Source organism: Manis pentadactyla, chromosome 18 (assembly GCF_030020395.1).
Source record: "Manis pentadactyla isolate mManPen7 chromosome 18, mManPen7.hap1, whole genome shotgun sequence".
In the NCBI taxonomy this organism is placed as follows: Eukaryota; Metazoa; Chordata; class Mammalia; order Pholidota; family Manidae; genus Manis; species Manis pentadactyla.
Genome location: NC_080036.1, coordinates 12,994,330 through 13,014,909, shown reverse-complemented (window position 1 = coordinate 13,014,909; position 20,580 = coordinate 12,994,330). Strand labels below are relative to the sequence as shown.

The 20,580-nt window shown below is 39.7% G+C and overlaps 1 protein-coding gene across 1 annotated transcript in view; it reads left to right on the top strand.

Moving 5' to 3' along the window:
• Positions 1–17,728: 17,728 nt before the first annotated feature.
• CHRNA7 (cholinergic receptor nicotinic alpha 7 subunit) overlaps positions 17,729–20,580 on the top strand; it is a 102,528-nt gene continuing 99,676 nt past the window's right edge. The window contains exons 1-2 of the mRNA XM_036878730.2: positions 17,729–17,891; positions 18,154–18,293. Of these exons, the coding sequence (XP_036734625.1) occupies positions 17,846–17,891; positions 18,154–18,293 (186 nt within the window). The 5' untranslated portion in view covers positions 17,729–17,845. The remainder of the gene's footprint in view (positions 17,892–18,153; positions 18,294–20,580) is intronic.

Here is a 20,580-nt window from a genome sequence, read left to right as displayed (position 1 = left end):
AGAGAGATGATAGTTAGACAGATAGATAGAAAAAAAGATAAATAGATGATGGATGATAGATAGATAGATAGTAAGGAATTTGCTCATCTGATTATGGAGTCTGACATGTTCCAAGATCTGCAGGATGAGTCAGCAAGGTGGAGATGCAGAAGAGCTGATGGTGTAGTTATAGTCCAAAGGCAGGAAAAGGCCAACATCCCAGCCTGAAGGCTATCAGGCAAGAGGAATTCTTCCTTACATGGGGAAGGGTCAGTCTTTTTGTTCTATTCAGATCCTCAACTGATTAGAAGGGGTCACACGCATTATGCAGCGCAATCTGCTTCACTCAGTTTACCCATTTAATTGATTATCAATTTCATCCCCAAACACCATCACAGAAATACCCAGAATAATGTTTGACATATAGTAAAACTGGGTACCTGTGGCCCCATCAAATTAACACAAAATTAACCATCACAATATCCAATGGGAATGCAAACAATGTTCCCCAAAAGACATGTTCAAGAATATTAATTGCAGCACTATTTATAATAGCTTCCCACTGGAAACAACCCAGTTTCGACCAATAATAGATACAGCAGTATATTACTATAATCACGTACGATATGACAATTAGGATGAACAAGCTAAAACTACATCCAAGAACATGGATGGATCTTAACTTAATGTGGAGTGAAGGAAGCCAGACTCAAAATAATGCATTCTGTAAGATTCAATTTATATGAATGCAAAAACATTCAAACCTAATCTCTAGTAACAGAAGTCAGGTTAATCATTACTTTGTGGGGAGGGCTAATAACTAGAATGGATCTTCCTGCTTGTAGCTAATATTTTTTTTCTTGATCTGGGCACTGATTACAAGGTGTTTTAGTTTTGTGAATTTATTTGAGCAGTACTTTAAGGATTTTATATAACTTTTATAATTTTACGCCTTTATTATGTTTTTCTTCAACAAAAATTTTGTATTGAAAAGGGAGCCAAAATAAAGCATATTTAGAAAATAAAAACTGAAAGAATTTAAAAATCAGCAGAAATTAAGTGTGAAAACATCACAGAGATGGGTTTCTGAGAAAGTGAAATAATCCCAGAGGAAAGCCTATCATGCAAAAAGAAATGGCATGTTTAAGACAAAAAGTAAGCATGAGAAAAGTATAAAGAAACATTTACTGATTAAGACAATCACAGTAAAAATAATACATAAGCAACAATAATGACATCCAAATTCAGGGATAAAAAGACAAGAAAGAAACAAAGCCTCCAGTGATAATGATGTATGATACTCAAAGGGTGCAATCTAACTACTCAGATTGTGTTGGAGGGGTGCAAATATAATGCTTAACTTTAAATGATGGAATACTAATACTAAATATCTATTTTTGAATGTTACAGGTAGGGAAGCTATCTGCTTCAAGCCATGAAGGAATCACTGCTACCATAAACAATTATGAAATTGGATAAAACATATCAGGCACCTGTGTTTAGATGCTGGAAAATGAGCAATATAGGACTGTAATGCCAGAATGAAGAGAAAAAGGGAGCCCTGCACCGCTTTTGCTTTCTGCCTGGGAGAACTTTTGGGACTTTGATATGGAGAGATGGAATCCAAGCAGAGCTCAGTTATGTTATTGAGCTGAGGAAATCAAGACTGGATTTCTAGGCTGCAGAAAGTGGTTGCAATTTGTATGTTAGTGTATCTAAGAAGAGGGTATAATGCAGAGGGTGGTGGTCCAGAAATCTGTGAGTTAACCACTAGTTTTTGGTCACGTGCACAGAAGAAACTCCACAAAGCCTAAGAAAGACTGCCTGTTGTGGGGATAAGACAGAGATGCCAGAGATGGTTCTGTGCTGAGGAAAGTTGGTGCTTTGGACCAGCCAGAGTAGAGAGTTTGTTGAATATGTTGGCTGTTCAGTTGAAAAGCCAGAAAAGCCAATGCCTAGGGTCAAGGATCATACCCTAGAGTAAGGATGAGACCCTGGACTAAGTTTAAAACTAAGGTAATAACCCAAGCAAAGAATAAAACCAATACCCTGTCAGTAACTGCCTGCCAGAACAAACCTCAGTGCTCTTTAAAACACTCCCTATAATGTACCATTTACTGTATCCAGCATGCATTAAAAAGTAACTGGCAGAGGAGCTGAACAGACAGTTCTCCAAAGAAGAAATTCAGATGGCCAACAGACACATGAAAAGACATCGCTAGACATCAGAGAAATGCAAAATAAAACCACAATGAGATATCGCCTCACACCAGTAAGGATCGCCACCATCCAAAAGACAAACAACAACAAATGTTGGTGAGGTTGTGGAGAAAGGGGAACCCTCCTACACTGCTGGTGGGAATGTAAATTAGTTCAACCATTGTGGAAAGCAGTATGGAGGTTCCTCAAAAAGCTCAAAATAGAAATACCATTTGACCCAGGAATTCCACTTCTAGGAATTTACCCTAAGAATGCAGCAGCCTAGTTTGAAAAAGACAGATGCAACCCTACGTTTATCGCAGCACTATTTACAATAGCCAAGAAATGGAAGCAACCTAAGTGTCCATCAGTAGATGAATGGAAAAAGAAGATGTGGTACATATACACACGGAATATTATTCAGCATTAAGAAGAAAACAAATCCTACCATTTGCGACAACCTGGATGGAGCTAGAGGGTATTATGCTCAGTGAAATAAGCCAGGCGGAGAATGACAAGTACCAAATGATTTCACTCATATGTGGACTATAAGAACAAAGAAAAACTGAAGGAACAAAACAGCTGCAGAATCACAGAACCCAAGAATGAACTAACAGTTACCAAAGGGAAAGGGACTGGAGAGGATAAGTACCAAAGAGAAAGGGACAAGGGAAGGGAGGGATAATGGCAGGGGAAAAGAAAAGGGGCATTATGATTAGCATGTATAATGGGGGGGGTGCATGGGGAGGGCTGTACAACACAGAGAAGACAAGTAGTGACTCTACAGCATCTTACTACGCTGATGGACAGTGACTGTAATGGGGTTTGTGGGGGGGACTTGGTGAAGGGGAGAGCCTAGTAAACATAATGTTCTTCATGTAATTGTAGATTAATGATAACAAAAAAAAGTAACTGATACATGAAGCAGCAGAAAAATGGTGGCCCATAATTAAGAAAAAAAAAGACAGTCAATAGAAACACAATTCAAGGTGACCCAGATGTTGGAAATGACAGACAAGTATATTAAATAAAGTCTTTTAAATTTATTTTAAAATATGTCTAGAAGGAATGATTAGATTGGGAAACTCAGGAATGAAATTGAAATCACAAAAAATAAATAGAAACTCTAGAACCTAAAAGGATAATATTTGATATCAAATATTCATTGGATAGGCTTAACACCAGATTGGGCCCTTAAGAGGAAAGGATTATGGAATTTAAGGGCAGATGAAGTGAAAATGATCTTACGTGAACAACACAGAAAAGATTGGTAACAAAATGGGCAGAGCCTTGGCTATAATATAGGGTGATGTCAAATAGTCTGACATGTGAAATTTGAATTCCAGAAGATGAGGAAATAAATGGGGCAGGAAAGAAGAGTTAAAGAATAATTGAAAAAATTTCCAAATTTAGTGAAAAAATATAAACCTCAGATCCAATAACTCGTTAAACTTCAAATAAGATGTAAACAAAGAGGACCACCCCTAAGTACACTGAAATCATAGATATGAAAAACAAAGGTACAAAAATTTAAAAACAATGAGAGGGAAAAAGAACCATTATATTTAGGGGAACACAAATGGCAGCCAATTTCTTGTTAGAAACAATGGAGGACAACTAATAAAGAATGATATAGTTGAAGTGCTTAGAAAATCCTGTCAACCCAGAAATCTGTATCCAGCAAAAATATTCTCAAAAATGAGGATGAAAAAAGATAAATAATAGCAGTGCATATTTGTCTCTAGCAGATCTAAACTACAGGACATACCAAAAGTTTTATAATGTGCAGTGACATGAAGTGGGAATTTGGATCTATCTGAAAATAGGAAGAGCTCCACAAATAATTAATACTAAAAGTTATAAAAGATTAGCTTTTTCTCCTAACTTTATTTTTTTTAATTCAACTCATTGTTTAAGTTAAAAAGTAATAACATCACAATGTGGGGTTTATTACCCATGTAGTTGTACAAAGAATAAGACAAGTAAATAGAATTTTACTGTTATAAGATTTTACACTTTACAGCAAATTGCATAATAACCCTCATAGAAAGTCATAAGTTAATGATGCATATTGCAGTTCCTAGAGTAAACATTTAATAAATGCACAGTAGTATAATTAAAAATGCAATAGAGAAAATAAAATAAAATAGTATATAATATTTTGAGCAACCAAAATAAAGCAGTAAAGTAGGAATAGAAGTACAAACAATGGATTGTTTAACCAGAAAACATATATCAAAATGATAGACTTAACCAAATCAATAATTATATTGAATATAAATAGAACAACATACTAAATAATATTTAAGATATTCATGCTGTAAAAATACAACACAAAACTGTATGCTATCTCTAAGACACATTTTAAATAAAAAGCCATGAGTTGCAAGTAAAAGATTATTTTTAAAAATGTGATATGCAAACAGTACGAGAAAGGTTGTGTAACTATAATTATATCGAAATAGGCTACATGACAAGGAATATTATCAGAATTAAAGAGCAATGTTTCATAATTCTAAAAGGTTCAGTTCATCAGCATAACAATCATTAATTCATATACACATGATAATTGATTCAAAATACGTGAAACAAAGCTGGCAAAACTAAATGGAGAATAAGAATAATCATCAAACACAGTCTCAAAAATTAAAAAATCAGTAAGGATACAGAATATGTGAACAACTGTATCAACTCATTTGTCCAATTTAAATTTATAGAACACTTAATAACTTCAGAACACATATTCTTCTCAAGTACACATCAGATGTTCCCCATGATAGAACACTTATGCTGATTTGAAAAATTAAGTCAAGTCTTGCTATAGTTAAAAGTATGGAAATCAGAATATTTACTCCCACCACAAATGAGTTAAATAAAAATTATGTATCTAGAAAAGACACAAATTTTGGAAATCAGCCAGAATACTTTTAAATAAACTATTGGCCAAAGAGATTACAGGAAAATTAGAAAATATACTGAACTGCAGGTAATAGATATAGAGCTCATCAAAATTAGTAGGAGGCAGCTAAGGCAGTACATAAATAGGAATTCATATCTTTAAATGCTTATATTTGAGAGGAAATCTAAAACCAGTGATCTCAGCTTATACCTTAAGAAGTTTGCAAAAGGTGCGTGAGTTGAACTCCAAATTGGCAGAAGGAAATGATAAATGTAAGAGTAGAAATCAATGAAATTAAAAAAAAATAGAGTTAAGAAAATGAACTGAGCACAAAATTGGTTTTCTAGAAAGATTAATAATAGTGATAAACCCTTGCAAGAGTAATCAAGGACAGCAACAACAAAAACCCTACAAATTTTTGGAAACAGGAATAAAGAGGAGGTATTATCACATGGCTTACAGACATAAATATGGTAATTTAGGAATATAATAAACAACCTTGTGCCAATAAGTAGACAAGTAAACAAATAATATAGACAAATCTACTGAAAAAATTCTACTTCATAAAAGTTTTCACAATAAAAATGTAGAAACTGTTAATCATAGTGAATCTAATAAAACTTGAGTTCATATTAAAAAAAATTTCCCATAAAGAAAACTCCAGGTACATATAGCTTCTCAAGTTAGTCTTATCAAACATTTAAAGAAGAAATAATATCTTGCATAAGCTCTTTCAGAAAATAAATGAGGAGGAAACATTTACCAATTTATTTTGTGAGGCCTTAGTGGTTCTTCCATCAGAATTGGACACTGATATTACAAGAAATGAAAATTAAAGAGCAATATCTCTTTTAGATGTAAATGGAAAATTCCCTTAAAAATTTATTAACACATCAACTTCAGTATTAATCAAATCCATGAGCAAGTGACTGTGGTTTAATGTTTCATCAACATTGAAAAGGTCTCAGAATTGTTTCTTTTTTTTTTTTTGGTATCATTAATATAAAATTGCTTGAGCAACATTGTGGTTACTAGATTCCCCCCATTATCAAGTCCCCACCCCACATCCCATTGCAGTCACTGTCCATCAGCGTAGTAAGATGCTGTAGAGTCACTACTTGTCTTCTCTGGGTTATACTGCCTTCCCCGTGCCCTCCGCCCGCCCCGCCGCTACATTATGTGTGCTAATCATAATGCCCCTTAGAATTTATTCTTTTTATATTGTTTTTGCTCCATATTCACTCTCCTGTTCTATTGGATAACAAATACACGAAAGTTAGACCTGACCCTCCATTTCTTTTTCTCTTTGGCATTTTTCCATCCTTTTGACTTCCATGCTTCAGTCTATCTTTACTAATTCATTCTTTTTTTTTTCTGTGAGTCTGCTGCTGTTTTTTTTATTCATTTTATTATCATTAATCTACAATTACATGAAGAACACTATGGTTACTAGACTCCCCCCTTCACCAAGTCCCTCCCCACAAACCCCATTACAGTCACTGTCCATCAGCGTAGTAAGATGCTGTAGACTCACTACTTGTCTTCTCTGTGTTGCACAGCCCTCCCTGTGCCCCCCACATTATACATGCTAATCATAAAGCCCCCTTTCTTTTTCCCTGCCCTTATCCCTCCCTTCTCACCCCTCACTAATTCATTCTTAAACTCTGTCTAATCTGCTGCTAATTCCATCCATTGAATATTTTCTTCAAGATTTTGAAGGGTTTTTTTTGTTTCTAGTTTTCTGCAGTTTGAGTATGATATGCCTCATTATTTTGGTTGCTATTTATTATTGTATTTATCTTGGTGCTGAGAGTCCTAGATCTGTAGTGTTGTGTCTGTCACTAATTTTGGAAAGATCTCAGATACTTCCTTCAAATATTTTTTTCTGTCTTTGGAGTGCAGCCTTCACAAGTGTTTCTGTCCCTCCTCCAGGGTCTTTACTCTCTTCCATGGCTGCAGCACTTCCAATCTATTTTCATTATATCTATTCCATGTCGATATTTTTTTCCATAGGTGGGGCAGGCTCAAGTGTAGTGAACTTCCCTTGCGGTAGCTGGGATGAGGTTTCTGTGTCACCATCTGGTGAAGGCCTTTCCCCTGCAGAGTAAGTCTTTGGTAAGAAGGAAGGTCTGGGAGGGTTTACCAATGGCTGTTCTTCCTTCTTTTTGCCATGTCCACAAGGGAATCTTTCTTATATCCTCACTTTGAGAACCTGTTGTTCCTGGAGGGAAAGGGTCACATTCTTTCTATGAATGTGACCCCAGGGAGATTCGCGGTCAGGCTAGTCCTCATTCAGCCTCCAGACTCCAGGAACTCAATTACTAGGTAAGTAAGTGATCCCACTAATTTAGGGTGTCTAATAGCTTCTGTTCTATGAAAGCAAATTTCAGGTGTTATATCTCTGGGTGTGCATGACTTTCTAGATTTTGGGGCAGTTTGCCAGCATGTTCTTATTCGACAGACAGTAGAGTGACTACCAAGTTCTTTACATGTCAGAGATAAAACAACAAGTCCTATCCAATGAATTCATAATTTTAATTTAAGTTTTTAATTTACTTTTTGGTTCTAGACTTTTGTTTGGTTCCTTTTTAGTGTTTACTCTCTACTAATATCCATTATTGTAAACTCCTTTGGACATAAAAAAATATAATAAATATAGTCCTTTTAAAGGCTATGCTGTTTAATTTCAATTTCTTGAGTTCATTGGTCTATTTCTATTGAATTCCTTGTTCCTGTTTGTTTCTAATTGGTCTTGTATCCTCATGCACCTGGCTCCTTTTCCCATAAACTTTTTAGTTTCAATGGTTTTAGATTTACAGAAAAGTTGAAAAGCCAGTACAGAAAGTTTCCATATGCCTCTCACCCATGTTTTCTATTGTTAACATCTTATATTACTATGATACATTTGTGACAAAATGAACAGACATTGATACTTAACCATTAACTAAACTCTGTACTCTATATCGCTAGTTTTACCCTAATATCTTTTTTTCTGTTTTAGAATCCCATCCAAGATACCAGATTACATTTGGCTACCATGTTTCCTTAGTTTCCTCTGGTCTGTAGCAGTTTCTCAGGCTTTCCTTGTTTTAGGTGACCTTGAGGATTTGTAGAATGTCACCTGATTACTATTTATTGTATGCTGGACATTGCATCTCAAAATTGCTTGTAAAAATAATTTGAGGCTTATTATAATATTATCTTTTACCATAGGGGATTTGTATTTGCCCTAACCCAGTACCTGGGAGTACAATCTGGATTTGTCTCAGTGTAATTTACAGAACTTAAACGATTCAACATGAAGTCTAGTCTACTTGTAATTCACACTTCTGATTTTTACAGCCAATTCAGGAGCTAACACCAAGCAAGAGTTTCCCTAGCTCTTTCCTCCTGTTTGTCCTCTATCAGTTCTCGTCTTTCTAACCTCCATGAGGCACCAGCCAATCCTCTTTCAACGTCAGCTTCTGGAATGGCAAGTGCCACCATGGAAAAAGTTCCTCCAAATGTTGTGTTAATATTTCTGTGTCTCTGCCTTTCTCAAGATTCTTGTTTTTAGTGGACACTGTCTTGGTGTTCATTGTCTTCTTAGCCTTCTGATATCTTCAAATGAGAAGACAAACCAACTTTATTGAGGGATAATTTACATATAATAAATTCTGTAAGATTTGATTAGTATTACAAATGTGTATACTTGGCTAGCCAGCATCATAATCAAGACAGGGAATGTTATCATTACAACAAAAAGTTCCCTGTTCCTTTGCATTGAACAGCCCCTTGCCTCTGGTCCCAAGCAACACTAAATGATCTTTCACTGTAGATTACTTTTACCTTTTCTAGAACTTCATAAAAATGGAATCATACAGTACATGTACTTTTGTGTCTGGTTTCTGTCTTTAAGGATAATGCCAAACAAAATTTTAAAACATATTTTGACCAATATTCCAGTTGTTATCAATGGGTTTTTCTGATTTCAATTCTGCCATTACAGAAACTGGTAGTCTCTTGTTGCTTTGCTCTTCCATAAGAATTTTAGAATCCGCTGGTAAATCCTCACAAAATAATCTTTTAGGACAAATTAATCTCTTAGGATAAATTAACAATGACATTAATTTATGGAATAATTTGGAGACTACCAACATTTTTAACATAGTAAATCTCCCTAACTGTAAATCCATCACCTTTCCATTTATTAAACTAAGTGGAAACTAAATAATATCTTAAAATATTCTCAAAATAAGTGCTAGACAATCTTTGGTTGATGAACTTCTAGGTAATAGTTTGTTGGTATTATGAATGAGATACTGAAAAAAGAGTTTTACTTGGTTGTTAACATGTATAGATACTTCTCGTTGTTACAGAAAATACTGGAAAACCTGGACTGGATCACCGATGGAAGAACCAAGCGGCACTCAGAGGTCTTGGAGTGTTTGTTGAGGCTTTATTTCACACTGGCGGGCTCAGAGGGGAGTCATCTCCCAAGGTCTGAGCCCTGAGCACAAGCAAGGGGAGTAATTTATATTATTTTGATATGTGGCATTTCGGCATGTGCAGGGCAAAAGAAGAGCCTGGAGGAGGGGAGGGGGGAGCTGGGGGGGCTTTGCCAACTGGAGGAAAAGAGCGGTTTGCTGACCTTGATGGCTGTGTCGAATATTTTCCTTATCATAGTAATATTGAATAGACATTGTAATAGAAACTTTATACTATTCCTGATTTTAAATGAAATATTTTAAATGTTTGAACATTAAACAACAGACCAAGAAAAAAGCCACACATCATATAAATAGATGCAAAGAAAGTATGTGATGAAATTAGATACCCATTCATAGTAATTCTCAAAAGAAATAACACAAAAACTAGGAGTAGAAGAGAACAGCTGTACTCTAATAAAATAAATACATGAAAAACCTACTAGTAGTTTCATATTTAATGGTGAGAACTAAATTCTTGCCCTCTAAGATCAGGAAAAAGAAAAGGATGTCCACTCTCACCATTCTTATTCATTATCGTCCTGGAAGACAACAAGAAATAAATGGTGTACAGATTGGGAAGGATGAAATTAAACTATACTCTCAGATAATATGATTGTTTTTGTAAGAAACACCAAAGGGTCTATAAAAAAAACCCCACAAAACTTGTGGAACTAATTAAATGAATACAGCCAGAGTATAGGATGTAAAGTCAATATACTAAAGTACACTGGTTTACTGTATACCAGAAATTTGAATTTGAAATTCAAAGAGCAATACAATTTAAAATAACACCAAAATAAATAAGTGTTTTTGTATATAGCTAACAAAATATGTACAAAATACATTATGCAGAAAACTGCAAAACATCAGTAAGTCAAAGAAGATCTAAATAAATGGAGAAATAGTCTATGTTCATTGATTGGAAGAACTGATATTTTTACGATGCCAGTTCTTTACTATTTGAACTATAGACTCAACATAATCCAAATTAAAATCCCAGCAAACTATAGGAGAAAACTATAAAACTGAGGGAAAAATATTTACAGGACCTTGGGTTTGGTGAGAATTTTCTACATACAATACCAAAACCATGACCCATGAAAGAAAAAACTGGTAATTCAGAATTTATTAAAATTAAAAACTTTTGCTCTGCAAAAACATAGTTAAAAGAATAAAAAGACAATTTACCAATAGGAAGAAAATATTTACAAATCACACATCTGACAAAAGACTGTTATCCAAAATATACAAAAAGTACTTAAAACTCAACAAGAAAAGAAATAACTGAATTTAAAAATGTGCAAAAGACATGAACGGACATCACGGACATCTCACCAAAGAAGATGTATAGATGACAAATAAGTATATGAAAAGAATCATAACATCATTTGTCATGTCAAATTGAAACGATACATTGTTCTTGTTGAGAAAACAACACTTTATACCCATTAGAAGGGTAAAATTACAGAACACTGATAATGCCAATTGCTGACAAGAATATAATGCAACAAGGACTCTTCTAATTTCTGATGGGAATACAAAGTGGTACTATGGCCACTTCAGAAAATAATTTGTCAATGTCTTAACTAAATGCTCTGAAACCTGATGTTCACACATACACAAAAAAATTGCACTTGAATACTAATTACAGCTTTCCTATTCACCAAATTCATGATCAGCAAAAACTGAAAACAATCAAGGTGTCCTTCTATAGGTAGATGGGTAATCAAACTGTGTTACATTCATATAATTGAACAGTATTAAGCAATAAGAAAAAATAATTTATCAAGCCGTCCAAAAAAAAAAAGAAGGATGACTCTTAAAGTTATATTGCTGAATGAAAGAAACCACTCTTAAAAGGCTACATATTATGTGATTCCAAAAGTGTGACATTGTGGAAAAGGCAAAAAAAAAAAAAAAATACAAGGATGAGAAACAGATCAGTGGTTGTCAAGGATTTGGGAAGAGGTGAGATAAACAGGTGAAGCAAGGGGGAGGTGCCAGGACAGAGGATCTCTTCTGTATAATACTTTCATGGTACAGACATGCCACTGTGCATTTTGTCAACATGCTTAGAACTTAGAGCAAAAAATAAAAAATGAGCCTCGATTGCTGCAAATTTTTTAAATAATCATTTAGGATTTCAAGGGATCCCATGTTGGAATGTTGACTGTGAAAAAATAAATCTAAGCCTATCAAAAATAGGAATATGTATACACAGGTTAGATAAACATTTATCTCCTTCCTCTGATAGGCCTAGAAGCAAGTCACCCAGTAGCAACAATTATATGCAGTGCTCAGATCTTCATTTCTAATAACATTTTCAAACAAAAGGTAGGGGATCCCTGGAGACATGGATGATTCTAGGACTGGAGCCAGAAATATTACAAGATACATCTGGAACATCTTGTAGTGCTAGGAAGTATGCAAATACTCAAAACTGCAAGGGACTATATCAAAGGGGTACAGGAATCAACGAAGGACCAAAGGGCTCCTAATGACCAAAGTGGGAACACTTTGAACAAAAGGACGATTTGTATCAGAATATAACCCAAAGTATAAGATAAATATCCATGAATCTATGCAGACATAGTAAATGATTGAATAAACCAATAAATGGGGGAGGAAAGAGGACTTTCCCAAGTAGAAGAATTTACAATGATTTATATAAATTCTTTGAGGAGGTAGAACATAATTCCCTACTCCTTGCATGTGGCTGTGCATAGTAAAGTCATTCCAAAGGGCACAGTACAGAGGAAGGTTAAAAAGAGTGACTTCACAAAGGAGAACACTTTATCAACCCAGGGGATCAAGGTCAACATTAGCAATGACAAGTCATGTTGGTAGTGTGTATCCTTGATGTGATCTGATGAGAACGGCGTTTTACCTCTGTGCAATTCATTCCCCAAACCTACAACCTCAGTCTAATCTCTAGAAAAGTCCCAACTGAGGAGCATTCTGCAAAAGACCTGACCAGTACTCAAAAAAACTATCACAGCCATCAAAAACCAGGCATGACTGAGAAACTGTCACAGCCAAGGGGAGCTCAAGGAGACAGGTTACAGAAATGTGATGTGGTATCTGGATGGGATCCTGAAACAGAAAGACAATTGGTAAAAAGGAAGAGAATCTGAATAAAGTATGGTCTTTAGTTAATAACAATGAATCAAGATTCTTTTATTATTTGGAAAAACGTACCATACTAATGTTGAATGTTAACTTAGTGGAGACTGGGTATTGAGTATATGAGAATTCTCCGTATCATCTCCACAACCTTTTCTTTTGTGAAACTAAAACTATTCTAAATTTGAAACTTTATTCAAACACAAAGCAAAATTATGACATTTATTGTAGGATTTTAGAAGATACACTTGATCAGGCTAAGGTGGTTTCCTTCAATTCTAGGTAGGTTGTTTATTTTTTAATCCTGAATGGGCATTGGATTTTATTCAATATATTAAATTTTATTCAATATATGTTGACATGATGATATTTTTTTGTTAGCTGGTTAATATGGTGATGAGTATTTTGCCTTCCTGGGGTAAAGTCTTGTTAGAGAGTGGATTGTGTCCTCCCAGATTCATATGTTGAAGCTCCAACCCTTTTCCCCCACGTAACTCTATTTGGAGATGGGGTCTTTAAGAAGGCAATTAAGTTTAAAAGATGTCATTAGAGTGGGGCACTAATCTGATGGAACTGGTGTCCTCATGAGAAGAGGAAGTGACATCAGAACCCTCCCTGTGTGCACAGAGGAAAGGACACACTGAAAATGTAGCCATCCATAGACCAGGACAAGAGGTCTTACCAGATACTAACCCTGACAGCACTTTGATCTTGGACTTCCAGCTTCCAGAACTGTGAGAAACTGAAATTATGTTGGATAGACCACCCAGTCTGGGGTATTTTGCTACGCCAACCTGAACTAATAATACAACCCTACTTGATAATTATGAATTTTTATGCTTTTTTGAATTGGGTTTGCTATTGTAATGTGATTTTTACATTTAATTCCATAAGTTGTATTGCCCTATTTTTTTCTTCTCATAACATCATGTGAGCCTTAGTACTTTGGCCTAACTATTCTTCTGTTAGACAAGAAGAAAAATTAATATTATTGATGTAAACATTTAACCTACAAAGTTGGACTAGAAATAAACTACAAGAGTATAGGCAGGAAGAAACTTTAAAAAGATAAATTTGAAATTCTTGAAAAAACAAGCATGTAGTAGAGTTGGTAACAAAATTAAAATATGGTTCTTTGAAAAGACTAATCAAGAAAAAATAAAAGAACTTACAAAAAGAATATTAAAATGAAGAAGAGGAAATGTGTAAATATTTTGTTCATTTAAGATTGTGTTTTCACTATTTGTTGGGTATGTATGATTTTTAAATGTCTAATGGATCAGCCTTCTTAAGTACATTTAAAAAATCTCCAATATACTTTGTAGTTTTGTCTAGGTGAATTTTCTGTAACATTTTTGTAACAAGAGGTTTTTCCTGTTAACCTTAATGTCATCTTGCAAGCACCAGAAATATTCTCCTAGGTTATATCTTTTCTCCTAAATTATTCTTATTGTTTCTTACCAGTCATTGATTGTTGAGATTGCACATAAGTTTACTACTCTTTGTCTCTTTTAAATTCTGCTTTGTCTTTGCTGTTTTGCAGCTTCACTACCTTCACTATCTAGTTACAAGTCTTTCTTTAACATGACCATTGCCTTTTGTACTTCCTCAGTTTGAGATTCACACCTTTTTTTCAGTGCGGAAAAAACTCTTAGTCATTTTCTCTTTGAAGATAGTCTCACCCAGTCTCTTCATTAATATTTTCTAGAACTCCTATTAGTTGAATCCTTATTCTTATCTCTTAACCTTTCTTATCAATTCTGTTTTCTGGGTAACTTTTTCAGCTTTGTCCAAAATACAAATCTTCTCTTCATTATCTAATCTCTTTAACACATTTGCTAAACTTTCCATTTTAATTGCTACAGGGTTTTCCTAGATGCTCATGTTTTGTTTGTTTCTTTTCTTTTGTGATCTGTTCTCTCTCTCTAGGCTGTTAATTCCCATTTTACTCCCTGTGCACCATTATTACTGATACTGTTTACCTTTGTGTTGTTTTCCCAGGCCCAGAGAGGAAGGCTTGCTTTAGAGCTTTCCTTACTTTAGGTTGTGACTACTGACTAGGTTCAGGCCCAAGGAATGTGGGCAGAAATGATACAAACCATTCACAAGGCCTGACCCAGACCAGGTATATTCCTAATTGCTCATAGGCTGAATGTACACTGGGGCTCCAGCAGGTAGCACTGCTCCTGTCACCACCCCACTCTCAGAAGAGTCAATCCAGTTGTTGAAAAGATCCTGAACCCCTGAAAGACCTGGGAAGCGTAGTCACCTTGGAAAGTCACTAGAACTTTTTGGTTACGGTGAGAGGGAGAAATAAACTTCGGTGATGTTAAGCCAGTAAGATTTGTGGGCTATTACTGAAGCTGACATAACTCACCATGATCAACAACATTAGCATTTTAAGCACTTATTTTATAGTTTTTTTTCAAATGACCTTATAATCTCAAATTGTGGGGCACTAATTTTCCTTGTATTCTGCCCGCGGACTTTCCCTTACTCTTGACTATTAACTCATATGGCATGTGGCTTGTTTCCTTGTTTCATATTTTTTAGTTTGCATTCATTTTCATGAAAATTATACATTTTTGGGGAGTCCCATGTATGTGATGTTATTGAAGTCTTCCTCCAGAGGAATTCTTGAATTCTAACCCATGGCGTAGTATACATTTGAAATTCACACCTAAGCCTAAAGCACTTTTGGGTTTTTAAATGTGCGTTGTTTTGTTTTGTCTTTCTCTACCCAGAAGCAAAGCAGAAAATATGCTTCCTCTTGTTTCCCTGGATCATGGGATTTTCTGGCCTCTTTTACACAGAAAGGGACATCATTCTAGGCTTTGGGTTTACGTGGGTATCTCCACTCCAGTCCCCCGTCTCTTACAGGCAACCTCACTGGGGTGTGTCAAAAACCCATTCTTTTCCTTGGAGCCCTTGCCTAGGTCTGTCCCTCCCTGGCGCTGTGGTAGCGGCTTCAGCCTGTGAGTACCGACTCTGGATCTGTTTCTGGCCCATCTTTCTAAGCTCAAGTATATATTTTCTCTTGTTTTCCTACCATTTCTTCATATTGGAATGGGTGTGAGGGGGGCGCACCCACTCACAGAAGCATGTCCTCCTCTTTTCTTTCTTTTCCAAATGAGAAAAACTGAGTCCCGTGGATGGGGATGAAATATCAGCTAAACTCACGATCCACTTACTGGCACAGCACAGACTGGAATTTAGGTTTCCACACTCTTGTCAGCTCTAAATTGTGAATGAATGGGTGGAGTATGCTTGTAGGTCGTCCAGGTGCCCGGCAGAGCACAGGGCATAGCAGAGAACAAGGCCAGAGCATAGGGCACGAATACCTGTTGTCCCACCAGGAAATGATTTCTTTCTACGATTCTGTATTTATGGGGTACAAAGAAGTTAAGGAAGTAGCTATACTTTCAGGAATGTGATCCCAAAGAAGAAACCCAAAATACATGAATTCCCTTGGCCCTTGAGCTCCCATCCCTGTAGAATGGGAGCTTTTAGGTACTTTGAGGAAATGTGGTAGGAGAGTGAGTGCTACCATCATATGACCATGGGAGGTGGTGTGCCCGTGCCTCTATTCCATTGTTGGGTTTTATATTTCCTTCTCTGACTCCCTTTCTACCAGTGGCTGAAAACCTATAGCACATTCCAGTCACCAAGTGCCAGCTCTGTGAGTATCCAGACTGCCACAGATGGTGTGGAACTCAGGAGCTAGATGAAGCCAAGAACACACCTGTCTGCCCACCAGGAAACCCTGCCCTGGTATCCCTTTCTCCATGCTGAACACCTCCTCTGAGGCAAACCCAGGTCAGCTGTCACCTCTTCTATGAACCCTTCTCCAGAGAGAATGAATCCTTCCTGCCTCTGGGATCCTGTCGCAGTCATCAAAGCCTATACTGATTGTTTACACGTGCATCAGTTAACAGCTGTGAACTTGCTACAAGACACTTGATTGCAAGTCTGTCACATTCCCTTTGTTTTTCCAAATCAAACACCTGGTTCAGTTGCCCACACCTGCTGCTGGGGAAAATTCAAGGGCAGGCAGTCACGTTTTGGTGAGCCTTTCCCTAGTTTTTTTTTGGTGTCATCCAAGAACCCCTCCTCATCCGCAGTTCAGAAATGTGGGCACTGCCTCTGCTTGTCCACAGCGCCTGGACTCCTGGGGTAGCTCAGTCCTCCTGAAAGAAGGCGCGAGGCAGCGCCTCCTACGTGGGAGAAGGAACCCAGCTGCCCTCAGCTTTCTGCAATCGGCTTGCGCGAGCAAATGGGACAGCTTTCTGCCTCTCTTGAAGCCCCTCAAAACCATCTCTCCCTTCCCATTCCAGAACCGTGCCCCCTTCTCAACATCCGGGGCTCGAATTAGCCCCTGGCCCCTTTGACTGGCGTCCTTTCTGAGCCTTCCCTTGGCAATTAAGTCAAAAAAAGCTTCGATCCCACCACCAAGTTTTGGCTGTCCTAGAAAGAGGCTCGGTGTTAATTTCCAAACTTTTGAATCACCTTTTAAAAGAGAATGAGGCATAAAGAGGATCCACCGGGAATCCCATCACTTTTGCAGCGCCTCCTTTCCTGTAAGATGCCTCCCTGGCGGAGACTCTGCTTCTCCTCTCGCCACTTCCAGAACCTTGTTTCGAATCGGGCTGGTGATGCCCAGCAAATGGTTGCCAAGCACACACCCGGATCTGACGGGAGGCAGGAGGGGGTTTCCTCTCAGGTCTGTTTCGTCTGGTTGGAGATACTTCCCAACCTGTGGGAGCCTCGTTCCCGGTTGCTGTTGCCGGGCTGCCGGCGTTGGGGTGGGGGACCCAGGGGACTGCCCCCCAGAACCGTCCCGGCGAAGCTTGTCTGAGAGCGGGCAGCAGCGGGGCGGGGACAAAGGACAGAGGGCGTGGCAGCGGCCGGCCCGGGGAAGCCCGCGGCGTGGGGCGGAGGGGTGCGCCCCCAGTTCCCACCCGCGAGCTGCAGCTCCCCCGGCGGCCGCGAGCTGCCCTCGCCGCGGCTGGGCGGCGGGGCCCGTCACGTGGAGGGGCGCGCGGAGGCGGCGGGGCGGGGGCGCGCGCGGCTCTTTAAAGGCGCGCCGGCGGAGCCGGGAGAGGCGGCTCAGCGGCCGCAGGCGCAGGCCCGGGTCGGCGGCAGAAACGCGTGGCGCGCGCCCGCTCCGGGTCCCAGTATGAGCCGCTCGGTGTGGCTGGCGCTGGCCGCGTCGCTCCTGCACGGTAAAGCCGCCGGGTTCCCCAGCCTTCCACTGCCCCTCCGCGGGATCCTGGGGCACCCTGGGCGGCTTGGGGCGCCCTCGCCGGGGCCAGGTTTGGGGGCTCGCGCGGGCGAGGGGGCAAAGGGCGCTGCCCGGGGCTGCCGGGGAGGGCGAGCGCCGCTCTCTGGGCAGCTGCGTTTGGGCGGCAGGGGTCGCGGGCAGGAGGCGTGGGGCGCGTCTCTGCCGGCCTTCCGTGAGCAGGCGTCTGGCTCTCCTCTCTTAAGTGTCCCTGCAAGGCGAGTTCCAGAGGAAGCTCTACAAGGAGCTGGTGAAGAACTACAACCCGTTAGAGAGGCCCGTGGCCAACGACTCGCAGCCGCTCACCGTCTACTTCTCCTTGAGCCTCCTGCAGATCATGGACGTGGTGAGCGCCGGCCCCGGCCGCAGGGCTGCCCTCTCTCCGCGGCGGGCTCCAGGGGTCGTAGGAGCGCTGGGGGGACAAGCGGTGTACCTTGGCGGGGGCACTAGCTGGTTCCAGAAGCTGCGGGCCGGCGCTATGACCGCCTCAGTTTCCCCGCCCGCCGAGGTGGATCGCGGTAAAGCCTGTGGCACAGCCCTGGCCACCTGTGCGTGGGTACTTCACTGCTGCCTTTCCTTCAGCTTAGAAACTCAGGTCAAAGTGTCCCTATCCCAAGCAGGGAATCGGCAAGAACAGAGTCTGAATGTTCACATCTTAGCTCCCTTTATGGTATAAGTGTTGGCGTGCGGTCCCCCGTCAGTGTCAGTTTAGCCATTTCTAGACTTTTCTGCTGCCTGTGGTATGTAGCTTCTTTGGGTTGGGGCCTGGCCCTGGGCTTGCAGCTGGCTAATCTGTCTAGGCAGAAGACCAGCTGTGAGCATTTAGACACCACCCCCAACTCCCACCCAATTCCAATAATGAGCACTTTTCGCCTTATGGTGAGGGTGCTGGTAGTGTTGCTTCCGCGATGAGCAAGCCTCCAAACCCAGAAACTCTTGTCTGTTCCTTGAGGCGGGCGCTCCCAGCCCCACTGGCTTCTTGCCCTGCAGACTCATTAGTGCTCACGTCAGCTGGCAAATCTGTGTAATATACATGGAAGTTCATTCTTTAATTCTTCTAGACTGCTTTGAATATTCAATTTCATTGACAAATCCTTCAATGCAAGTATTTTACAAAAGTGTTTAATTCATTATAAACGAGTTTCAATGTCTGGACAAGGTATTAGGTTTGGTTTTGGGGTTGTGTGGAGTAGCGGGGCACACAGGGTAAAACGGTGTTCAGGGAGAGGGAACAATACGGGAGGAGAAAGGACTGAGACTACCCACAGCTCCATGGAGAAAGTTGCTAAGAGCCACCCACCAGAGGGGTGCAAATACTGGTATAAGAAGGCAGATGATATTTCATAATCCTACAAATGCAGAGTACCCACACTTCCACACTGATTGATGTCACATCACTTAACCTAGGTAAAGTTGCTGTGATGAACGGCTGCCTTTCCTGCTCTACACCTGTGTTAAATGTGTACTTCCTCCCGCATGCGGAGCTATGCTTTAGAATATTCAATGTGTGTGTGTGATGCCATGGACCAGTCCTCCTGGGAGGAGAGCTGTAAAGGAAGGCAAGTGCTGTCACACAGGTTACAAAAGAGTAAAAATCACTGTTTACAGAGTTCCAGCTACAGAGATGGAGGAAGGATGGAGATTTGGGGTTAGAGGAAGATAAGCTGAAAAAGAAACTCCAGTGTCGATCTAAGCCAGGTCAGGGACCTGGAGGTGCAGAGGCTTTGGAGGGACGCAAGGTCCTGGGGTGCTTTGGGGGAAAGTGCTTTGTAGAGTAACAGGGAATGTTGCTTCATGGGGCTCAGGATTGGGGCTTGGGAGCCTTGCTGGGTTCTGGCTCTGCCAGTTTCTGGTTGGTTGGTCTTAGGTAAATTCTTAAGCATCCTGAGTCTATGCTTTTCTGTTAATAAAATGGACAGAATAGTACTTCTTTGGTCATTGTGATGAACGAAAGAATGTGGAGGCAACTTTGAAAGACCACAAAGCTAAACGCATGACTATGGTTATTTTCATCCGGACAAAACAATCCTCTATCCCATGACAGAGGGCCAGGCAGCTGAGCTAACACATTCCACAAGTGGTTCCCGAGAGTGGAAGAAAGGGAAACGTACTGCCACCCCGTTTGCTCAGGCTTGGATGTAGCCAGACTGCCTCACCACGTGTGTGCTGCACAGGTCCTTATGCTGGCTGCCTGGAACATGAAGGTCAGGTGTCTGCTCCACGGGGAGTGGGAGCAGTGAGCAAGTGGAGCCCACCTGAGGCTATGGTAGTCTCTTTTGGAGAGGAGACCACTTACTGAGAACTTTCTAACTTCTTCTTGGGTGAGTCTGCCTCTTTAAGAGACCCTTAAAGGATCAGGTTATAATGAGGGGGGAGATCTTAGGAGACATTTATGATTAAGGTAGGGTTATATCATCAGAGAAAAAAATAAATAAATAAAACAGAAGCTTTTATCAAGCTAGGAAACTGAAAAAATTTTAAAAAAATCATGAGCTCTGTGCATCATCAACATTGTGGTATTAAAGAAACATGTGAAGATAGTTGTCAGCAGCCAGGGGTCATGGGAGGGTGGGAGAGGAGAAAGCCTTGGGCTCACCTTGGCCAGCCGGCCAGGAACGCATTGAACTTCCCAG